At 44.1% G+C, this 11,463-nt stretch overlaps 1 protein-coding gene across 1 annotated transcript; it reads right to left on the reverse strand.

The window, feature by feature from the left end:
• Nucleotides 1-4,508: 4,508 nt before the first annotated feature.
• On the reverse strand, nucleotides 4,509-5,532 carry LOC307097504 (tuftelin-like; the record flags this gene model as incomplete). Its single annotated transcript, XM_079767644.1, has 1 exon — nucleotides 4,509-5,532. Exon 1 carries the CDS (start codon nucleotides 5,514-5,516, stop codon nucleotides 4,509-4,511), a length of 1,008 nt encoding a protein of 335 aa, XP_079623770.1. The 5' UTR covers nucleotides 5,517-5,532.
• Between the last annotated feature and the right edge of the window lie 5,931 nt (nucleotides 5,533-11,463).

Consider the following 11,463-nt stretch of genomic DNA (forward strand, 5'->3'; position numbering starts at 1 on the left):
TACCTATTTGTTGTTCATAATTTTTATCTTTATCTTCTTCTTCCTCTTCTTAAAGAATACCTTTCAGCATTTCATATAATTCTGGTTTTGTGGTGATGAACTCCTTTAGCTTTTTCTTATCTGTGAAGCTCTTTATCTGGCCTTCAATTCTGAATGATAGCTTTGCCGGGTAGAGTAATCTTGGTTGTAGGTTCTTGCTATTCATCACTTTGAATATCTCTTGCCATTCCCATCTGGCCTGCATAGTTTCTGTTGAGAAATCAGCTGACAATCATATGGGTGCTCCCTTATAGGTAACTAACTGTTTTTCTCTTGCTGCTTGTAAGATTCTCTCTTTGTCTTTTGCTCTTGGCATTTTAATTATGATGTGTCTTGGTGTGGTCCTCTTTGGATTCCTTTTGTTGGGGGTTCTGTGTGCTTCCTGGACTTGTAAGTCTATTTCTTTCACCAGGTGGGAGAAGTTTTCTGTCACTATTTCTTCAAATAGGTTTTCAGTATCTTGCTCTCTCTCTTCTTCTGGGACCCCCATAATTCTTATGTTGGTATGCTTGAAATTGTCCCAGAGGCTTCTTACACTATCTTCAACTTTTTGTATTCTTTTTGCTTTTTGCTTTTCCAGAGGATTGTTTTTTGCTTCTTGGTATTCCAAATCTTTGACTTGATTCTTGCGATCCTCTAGTCTGCTTTTAGGTCTCTGTATAATATTTTTTATTTCAGTCAGTGTATGCTTAATTTCTAGTTGATCCTTTTTCATATCCTCGAGGTTCTCGTTTAATTTATTGGCCTTTTCTAGGAAATTCTTGAAAAAACCTTATAACCGTGGTTTTGAACTCTATATCCAGTCTTTTGCTTTCCTCCATTTCCTTCCATTGTGGCCTGCCTCTTTGTCTCTGCATTTTAGCTTCTTCCCTGAGTTGATGGAGTGGCTTTGTGTGTTAGGTGTCCTAGCAGGGCCCAGTAGCTCAGCCTCCCAGTTACCTGTGGTGGACCCTCTTGGTGCACCCCTTTGTGGGCTGTATGTGCAGTCTTGTTGTAGTTAAGCCTTGCTTGTTGTTGGTATCACTGGGGGGAGTTGATCTCCAAGCCAATTGGCTGTGAGGATCAGCAGTGTCTCCGCTGGGAGGGTTTCTGTGCTCAGCTTGGATGGGGCGGAGTCTCCGGGTGGTGCAGACAAGCTTTGGTTTCCTGTCCGCCCTGCCCTAAGAGGGCCCTGTTCACCGTGTCCCGCAATAATGGCTGCGCACCTCTGAGAGAAGGCTGCTCTTGAGTTTCACCCGCTGCCAGACAGTCCAGTTTCTCCTCGACCAGAGCTGGATATCAGTGCAGTCGGGAGGTTTTATTTTCCTCCCGAACGAGAAAGCTAGCTGCACATTTGGTGCCTGCCCTCTCCGCGCGCCTCGAGTAAGCCAGTCGCGTATTCAACCGCCCGCCCTCTCCGTGCTCACAGATCTCCACACCTCCACAGCTCCTGAGGCTCAGCGTCCTTTTCTCTTTTTTTCTAGTTGTAGATCTTCCACTCAGCCAACTTTCCGGTGGTTCTGGACGATGTCCACTCTGTTTTCCAGTTGTAGTTTTAAAATTGTTGTGGTAGGCAACAATTAGGTGTTTACCTTATGCCGCCATCTTGGTTTCTCTGATTGATTATTTTTTTAGAGAGAGAGGAAAGGAGAGGAGAGAAACATTGATTTGTTGTTCCACTTGTTTATACATTCATTGGTTGGTTCTTGTATGTGCCTTGATAGGGGATCAAAATGCAACCTTGGTGTATCAGGATAATGCTCTAATCACTGAACTGCCTGGCCAGGGCTTAAATGGGAAAAGGATTTAAAGAGACATTTTTCCAAAGAAGATATATAAATGGCCAATAAATACATGAAAAAACACAGAACATCATTTTGTGGAAATGCAAGTCAATAGCACAATGAGATACCATTTCACAGCCCCTAGGATAGCTGCAAAGCAGATAAAGTGTTGACAAGAATGTGGAGAAACTGGAACACTCTGACATTGTTGGTAGGAGTGCAAAATAGTACAGCCACTTTGGAAAAGTTTTTCAATTCCCCAAAAAGTTTAAACATAGAATTACCATATGACCTAACAATTCCTCTGCTAGATCTATACCCAAAAGAAATAAAAACTTATGTCCACATAAATATTTGTACATAAATGTTCATAGGAGCATTGTTCATAATAGCCAAAAAGTTGGAAACGACCCAAATTTCCATCAATTGATGAATGGATAAACAAAATATAGTATATCCATACAATGGAATATTATTCAGTGGTAAAAAGAAATAAAGTATTGATACATGCCATAACACAAATGAACCTTGAAAACATTATGCTAAATGAAAAAATATGTACAGAGATAAAAAGTAAATTAGTGGCTGCCTAGGGGAAGGAGACAGGAGTGATTGCTAATGAAGCTGGGTTTTCTTTTTGGAGTGATAAAAATGCTCTAGAATTGATTGTTGTGATGGTTGCACAACTCTGTGCATATATTAAAGGCCATAGAAGCCCTGGCCAGTGTTCTCAGTGGTTACAGTATTGGCCCAGGCACTGAAAGGTCTTGGGTTTGATTCTTGGTCAAGGGCATGTACCTAGGTTGCAGGTTCAATCCCCTGCCCCAGTCGGGGAGTGTGCGGGAGGCAACCAATTGATGTGTCTCTCTCATATCAATGTTTCTCTCTCTCTCTCTTTCTCTCTTTCTCTGTCTCTCTCTCCCTACTCCCTCCCTTCTACTCTCTCTAAAATCAATGGAAAAAATTTCTGCAGGTGAGGATTAACAAAACAAAAACATAAAGTAAAAAAATAAAAGCCATTGAATTGTATACTTTTTTTTTCAGAGACACATGAACATAATTTATTAAATTCACCATACAAAGAAGATAGCACAGGAAAATATACAAGAACTGGAAAGGCCCATGGAAATCAACCAGTCTGAACCCCTGGTTTGTTTCATTTATTTATTTTTAAATATGTTTTTATTGTGTTTTTAGAGAGAGAGAAAGGGAGAGGGAGAGATGATAGAAATATTGATGATACAGAAGCACTGATAGGCTGCCTCCTGCACTGGGGATCGAGCCCACCACTCGGGCATTTGCCCTGACTGGGAATCAAAACAGCAACCTCTTGGTGCATGGGATGACACTCAATCCACTGAACCAGGGCTAAACCCTTGGTTTTACTAATGATGAAACTGCACAAAGAAACCAGAACACCAATATAGACAAAGCCATAACGACACACAGAAACACCCAGACTTAGGCTCTGGTCTTGAACCAAATAGAACCTAAAGCCTTCATCTACGTTTATTTTTTATTTTTCTGTGCCCTATCGTACCACTGAGGCTTTTCTCCCTCTTGATGCTACAGGAGGAGCCCTAAATAAAACACTAGAGTGGCAGGGTCATTCAGAGCCAGGAAGACAACAGACCCACATGAAGCAGAGGGTGTAGAGGGGATCCAGGAAGAATTCAATTCCTCCCCAAGAGTCCTGATCACCCTCTTCCCCCAAATATACATCCAGACCTGATGTCTCAGGGCAAATATACTTGCATTCCCGAGGTACTGATCAGGTGTGGAGGAGGAAGGCAAGAAGCCGGTAGAGGAAAGAGAAGATTTATAACAATGAAGTCTAGTGGGAACACTTTTCCCAGTGTCGAGCCAATCCAAGCATCACAAGAGAAGGCTGTAGAACTCAGTTACTGAGTCAGTTGTGAGATATAAGTAAAAACACCAATAACTTAGCAAAATAAATACAATGAGAGTCTCGCTGACATTGATATAACCCAATGAAAATAGATTTTAAGCTCTAAGTCAGTCAAGATGACTGAGGTGTACCTTGTACCACATCTTAGGGGAACCCCTAAGACATTTTGGGAGTCTTCAAAGCAGAGAAGTCACACGTAACTGTAGCCCTACACAATCTTTCTGCTCAAAGCTACACCCTGAGTATACATCCCCTTCTCCCCAGAAAGACAGACTTCAGTCGAAGCTGAAGGAGACCCGGGTCAGCATGAGCTGAGGGTGGAACCGGTAGAAAAACAGTTTGTTGCTAAGAACTGCGCTGTGTTTTGTGAGGAACTTGGTTCCCCTGGTACACTATCCAACATCTGTGTGTCCATCTTCTAGAGCCGAGGCAAATCTTGTCATCTCTTCCCTTCTCCCAACTGGCTGAGGGCCCGGGGCAGCTGAACCCCAGCCTACAACAGAAGGGAGGCTCTGCTAAGAGAAAAACAGTAACTACAGGGATAAGGGTACCGCCCTGGCTCCTGCCGGCAGGTTATTGTCCGCCAAGGGTGGCAGTGTCCAGAGGAGGCGCTCATCCTCTATCCACCCAGCATACCGAGGACAGGAGCTCAGAAATGGGGCCACAGCCTCAAGCCCTATGGGCAGCCAGGGATCGGTCAGGAAGTTAAAGTCAGTGCTAGGCCAACAGGGGTGGCGAGTTTCTCCACAGGCGAGAGGCAGCAGCAACAGCATCCTCCTCCTCCTCAGCTCATGTTTCTACCACTCGGATGAGAAGCATGGGCTTAGGGCTGGGGGCTTGGCTATCCTAATGCTGCCCAGATTCTCAGTCTTGGCCCAGGTCTGGGTGCTGAAGTTGGCGTGACTGACCTGCTTCTCTATCAGGTGTTCCATCCGGTCATGCATCTGTAAACTCTCTGCTTCCTGGTAGGCCATTTTCTCCTTGAGCGCCTGGATGCTGGTGTCCTGTGACTGGATCACAGCTTTGGAATTCTGGAGCTGCTCTGTCATTTGCCGGACTTTCCGCTGCTGGCTCTTAAGCATGTCATCCAAGTGGTGGATCTTCTCCCGCAGCCCAGCCACTTCCTTTTCCAGGTGAGCAGCCTTTTCCTGTTCTGCTCGGCCGTCAGCATTCTTGCTCCGAAGTTCCTCCAGGGCCGCCTCCCCTTCCCTGTCCTTCTCCAGGAAGGCCTGATGCTCTGTCTCCATCCGGAGCAAGTGCCTCTGCAGCTCTCTGATTTCCACCTCTGTCTGCTCCGCTCTGTCCTCTGCTCTTTGAAGGGCCAGGTGACTCTGCTCAGCTTCTCTCTGGTATCGGCTGAGTGTGACCTCAAAAGCCACACGGACTGCCTGGTGCTGCTGCTCAGCCTCCTGCAGCTTGGCCAGTAAGTCCCGCACGGTCTTCCTCAAACTCTCGACATCTTCATTCATATAGGTGTCCACCTCAGGTGGGCTGCTATACAGCGTCATGGGACTTTGACTAAAACCATTCGGCCTCTCTAGCACCACCTGTATTTCCTGTCGATGGTGAGACTCTCTTGGATCTCTGACGAGCTTGGTACTCATATCCTCCCGGAGCTTCTGCAGACAGTTCCTGGCCTCCTGGATGTACTGGACCTCACTCTTCAGCTGGTTAATATTCTTCTCATGGATCAGCTTGTCTCCAGACCTCCCCTTCAAGTACACCTTAATGATCTTCTCATGTCCATCGTTGGACTCCACCAGTTCTGAGGCCAGAGAATGACTGGGTGAGTGGCCAGACATCATGGCATAGGTCTTCCTGCTCGCCGTGGTCTACTCCTCTGGGTGCACGTCCACCAGGGTACACCAGCCCCGCGTCCCGTTCATCTTCTTCCTGCGGGGGTCGCCGCACTCAGCCTACAGCACTGCGGTCCGGCTCCTACTGAATTGTATACTTTAAAAGGTCAATTATATGGTATGTGAGTTATATTTTGAAAGAGTTGCTTAAAAAAAGAAATCAACATAAATTCTAATTTCACTGGGTAAATAACTAGGAGTAGGAATGCTGTGTTGTATGGTAAGTGTATGTTTGTTTACCCTTATAAAGAACTGCCAAATGTTTTTCCGAAGTCGCTATACCACCTGCATTGCCATCAGCAATGGAAGAAAGGACCAATTGCTCCACATTCTCATTAGCATTTGGTACTGTCATTTTTCCTTTTTAATTAATTTATTCGTTAATTTTCTCACTAGGCATACAGGTCACACAATGATTTTAGAAGTAGGGCTAGGAACAGAACACAGGTTCCCATTCCCATTCAGTGCTTTTTGGACAGCTGCCAGCCTCTCACTCTCAGAAAAGATAGCGTTTTAGTCTTAATAATTCTCCAGAGAGGCTAAGGATTCCTGTGAAATCAGTTGGCGAGATTCCCATGTCCTTTACAGCTTCCTGGAATCTGGGTGGAGAACCTCCAGTTTGCTTAATAGAGTTCAATCCAGGCAAGGCCAAGATGAGGTGACTGCCAGATGATCTGGGGCCTTGGTGTTTCCCTAGGGCAGGTCTTCTCCTTCTTCTTCGAAGATGAGAATGGGGGTTGTGGTCAGAAGATTGAGTTCAATAGCCAATGGCCAATGATTTAATCAATCGTGACTATGTAATGAAACTTCCATAGAAACCCAGGAGGACAACTCCTTGGCCCTTTTTATTGGGGAGCTTCCACGCTGGTCAATCAGAATGCTTCCATGTGTCACCTTGCCAGACCAAGTTTCACAAAGACAGTAGCTCTTTTGTTTGGGATCTTGATCTATGTATCTCTTCATCTGGCTGTTGATTCATATCCTTTAATATCCTTTGTAGTAAAGCAGTACAGTAAACCCTCGATTTTGCAAACTTTGATTTAACAGACTTTTGGATGTCATATGTGAAAATTAACACCCTGCTAATTTTAAAATGCTTTTAACCAAGAATTACTTATAATTAAATGAGTAGGTTATTTTTTTGTTATTAATTTACTGTTATTTTTTACAAATTTTAGCAAATAGGCCATATGTTGGAAAAAACACTAGTAATTTTGCCAACATAAATAAATATTACATATCTATAATTATAGTGTACATATTTAAATCCAAGTCACCATTCTAAACAATGTTGGGTGAATTATTAGCACATGATCACACCACATCGTGAGAGCTAATTGGTTCTGTTGTCTAGTGGCATGATTTTCTGCGGCAGTTTTTTTTTTTCTTTTTCCTGCGGCAGTTTTAACGGGTGTCAGCCTATGTTGCCATGCACGCTAAGCCACGTCCCAGCCATGTGCATTTGTTTACTTGCGGTGTTGTGAATGTACGCATTTACTAGACATATTCAATATAAATTTAAAATTACTGTAATACATATAGAATACACATAGAAAACTTTTCTGTGAAATTAAACTTTTCATACTTAATTTTAATTACACAAATGTGTCTACATAAGTAAAAACAGGTAAACTAACTAATTTGTCAATTTTTTAACATATGCATTCGGAAAACCTACTTTATTATATAATGGACTTTCGGTTTTAACGGACACCCCCTCACCCAAATTAGTCCATTATATTGAGGTTTTACTGTAATCTATTGTATACATGGGTTTTCCTGAGTTCTGTGAGCCACTTGAGCAAATTAATCAAACCCAAGGAGCAGGTATTGGGAACCTCTGATGTATAGCCAGTCAGTGAGAAATACAGGTAACAACCTGGACTTGGGACTGGCATCTACAGTGCAGGGTGATCTTGTGGGACTGAGTCCTTTACCTGTGAAATCTGATTCCTATCTCTGGATAGAGAGTGTCAGAATTGAGTTGAATGCTTGGTGGTGTGGGGAAGCCTCCACACACACATGGATCGGGTCAGGGAACCCTTTTCAGCTTCCTTTTCTGTAAAATGAGGAGAAAGGAGCTACCCTACCTCTTAGGTTGTTATTAAGCACTTATAACAGCACTGGGAAAACAGCAAATCCTGTGTGCATTTAGTTGTTATAATCTTATAGTCACCTTCTCAAAGGCGTTCCCTTAATCATCTTATATCTAAAGGGTCCCCCTTAGTCACTCACTATTATATTACATATTCTGTTTTATGATCTACAAAGCTCTTCATCATATTCTGGAATTACCTTCTATTTTACTTGTTTCTTGTCAGCTTGCTTCCACTAACATGTAAGTTGCATAGGAGCTGGGCCTGTGCCTAGGACGTAATAGATACTCAGCACATATTTCTTCTTTTTAAATGTGTTTTTATTAATTTCAGAGAGGAAGGAAGAGGGATAGAGAGACAGAAACATCAATGATGAGAGAGAATCATCGTTCAGCTGCCTCCTGCACACACCACACTGGGGATCAAGCCCACAACCCAGGCACAGACATGTGCCCTGACCGGGAATAGAACTGTGACCTGCTGGTTCATAGGTCGATGCTCAACCACTGAGCCATGCCGGCTGGGCTTAGCACATATTTCTTGCACTGAATTATAATGTTGGATTTTCCCAAATTCTAGGCAGCAGATTCACCTGTTATCCCCATTTTATGGAGGAGCAAATAGGCATGGAGAGTTTCCTTTGTATGTTCAAGGTCATTCAGCTGGGGCTCAAAACCCAATTTGAGTCAGTTCTTACTTTTTAAAAAAACATATTTTTATTGATTTTGGAGAGGAAGGGAGAGGGAGAGAGAGAGAGAAACATCAATGATGAGAGAGAATCATTGATGGCTGCCTTCTGCACACCCCCTATTGGGGATCAAGCCCGCAACCCAGACATGTGCCCTTGACCAGAATCGAACCCGGGACCTTTCAGTTTGCAGGCTGACGCTCTATCCACTGAGCCAAATCGGCTAGGTCCAGTTCTTACTTTTAACTACTATGCTAGATTGGCTCCTTCTATTAAAAAATTCTTACCAAGTGGGTGGGAAGATTGACACATCTTGTCAACTTTCTTCCTTCCCATTTGGGGCAAAAGCTGGGTCTGGAAAGTTAGAAAAAGAGGCAGATAGCCTTCTTCCTCTCCGACAGAGCTCAGCCTCAGCACCTCCCTGTCCTCATCCACGACATTCCCACCAACCCATGGAAGACCTTCCATTCAATCTCATCCTCAAAGTCCCCATCTCTAATACCATCACCATCCAATTCCATCTGATTCCTTCTCCATTGCTGTTCCATTTTCATCCTCATCTCTATCCCTGTGAAGCAGGACTTGGGTTGGGCTTAGGTCTTGGGGCCTGAGACCAACATCTGTGACCTGAGGTGGAAAAAGTTTGCTTTCTTTTACATTGTCAATATAAAAATTTCCATGAATTCCCCGCGTAATTTTTTTCTAGTCCTCTTTCTCTGGGATATTTTGGGGTCTCACTTGTTTACATACTTTCCAGAGTATAACTAACCTCTCCCCTACACCCACTTATGCAGATACTTTTACTCTCTCTTCAAGTCCTTGACTTTCATCCCAGCAATGAGTGGGAATCTGGGCAAGGTTAGACAGAGCAGCCAGATAGTATGAATAAACGCCTCCATCTAGAACCTGGCTAGGGTATGGAGTCAGGACTGAGCCTGGCAGGCCAAGTGCCACTTGAGGCTACTCCAGATCATAATGGCACATCCCTCTGTCCAACTGGACATGCATTTGACATTGTCTGGCATCTGGGCAAGAGTGATCATGGAGTCTTCAAGGCCCTAGCAGGGCAGGGAGAATAGGGTTAAGTAGAGAGTGTTACAGATAATCATGACAACTATGTTAACAGCAGCCTCTAGCCTAGCAAGGAGAGATGAGTTAGGATGGGACAGATAAATATTTGAGCTGTCTTTAGAAGGAATAAGGAAGGCACTAATGGGCCAGATTTGGTCTGCTTTTTTCTCTTCCGGCGCTTTAAATTCCCACTCTTATGTTTTAAATTCACCAGATGTGAGCCTGTGAAACCCTGGGCCCCCACCCTTGACCCTAATAAAAACAACCCCAGGCCCTCCTCTCTCTCTACCCATGACCGCACTGTGTGGCCCCAGGTGTGCCATGTAATATCCAGGACCTCTAAGTACTGACCCTTGACTCTTTCAAAGTTTTCTAATGGCTGAGGGCATCTATACAATCACAATAAGAACCATGATGGCTGGTCCAGTCACAACACTGGTTATCAGTAGGCTGAGATTGGTACACAACACATACATTTTCTTATCTGTATAATTTCCTAGGCCAGTATTGTTATTTGACTTCCTAATGCCCACATAGACCATTTAATAGGTGAGGAAACAGACTCAGAGAAAATGTAAGGGATTTTTCTCTGTAGTGATGTAGTGGTAAAATTCACACTAGAATCCAGGTTTCTTAGCTCTCGATCCAGCACCCTTCCAGTCTGTCAGAGATTCCTTCAACATAGAGGATTGAGATCCAAATGCATTTGGCCTGTCAGAAGAGGTAGGGTAAGACCAACAAGGAGAGGGGCCTGGTGCAGGGATGTGGAACTGGCTTGAAACTCCCTGCCACTGGGCTCATTGGCTGGAGAACTCCATGACTCAACAATTTCATTCCTAGATATAGACCCAAGAGGAATGAGTGCATCATTTCCACCAAAAGGCAGGTACAAGAATGTACAAAGCAGTTTTATTCTTTTTTTTTTTTTAATTCTCACCAGAGGATATTTTTCCATTGATTTTTAGAGAGAGTTGAAGGTAGAGGGAGAGACAGAGAGAAATATTGATGTGAGAGGGACACTTTGATTGGTTGCCTCCTGCACTTGCCCCAACCAGGTTCGGGAATTGAGCCTGCAATATAGGTAAATTGCCCTTGACCAGAATGGAACCTGGGACCCTTCAGTCCACAGTCTAACACTCTATCCACTGAGCCAAACTGGCTAGGGCTATTATTATTATTTTTAATATTTTTTATTGATTTCAAAGAGGTAGGGAGAAGGAGAGAGATAGAAACATCAATGATGAGAGAGAATCATTGATTGGCTACCTCCTGCACACCCCACTGGGGACCAAGCCCTCAACCTCAGCATGTGCCCTTGACCAGAATCAAACCCAAAACCCTCAGTCCACTGAACCAAACCAGCTAGGGTGGCTAGAGAAATCACAGCAGCAGTTGCTTCTAGGAGTTGGGGGAGACTGTCTAGAAGGGGAACAAGAGAAGTTTCTGGGAAGATATAGATGTAGTGGTAACACTAAGTAATACATGGTAACTCTAAGACGTATACACTTTGCTGAATGCAAATTATACCTAAATTTTTAAAAACTTAAAGCTCAGCTTTTCAGGAAAGAGCAAGTTAAAGAAGGAAAAGGAAGGTTCTTAAAGAACCAAAGTTGGAGATGACATCCCAGGTTGACTCCTGTGTAAGTAAGGTGACCAACGGGTCCTGATTTGCCTGGGAGTGAGGGACTTCCTAGGACAAGAGACTTTCAGTGCTAAAACTGGGAGAGCCTTGGGTAAACCAAGTCAGCTGGTGACCCAACTGCTATGGAAGTGAACTGGGAAGGAGTTTTGGATGTCTGGCCCACAACCTGGACTCGCTTGGTCCCAGAGTCTTAGGGCTTCTCCTGTGGGCTCAGAGAGGGCCCTCCAGGAGGTTAGGACAATGGACATTGCTGGCTGACACCAGGGACATCAGGGTTGGTGAGTCATCTTTGTTCCCAGGTTGTTCCTCAGGATTCCTGACCCTCTTGGAACATAAAGGGGTGGAGGGTGAGGAGGGAAAGGCCTCAGAGACTGAAATGAGGCACTTGGGCTGACCAGG

Source organism: Cnephaeus nilssonii (assembly GCF_951640355.1).
Source record: "Cnephaeus nilssonii genome assembly, chromosome: 4".
Taxonomy (NCBI): domain Eukaryota; kingdom Metazoa; phylum Chordata; class Mammalia; order Chiroptera; family Vespertilionidae; genus Cnephaeus; species Cnephaeus nilssonii.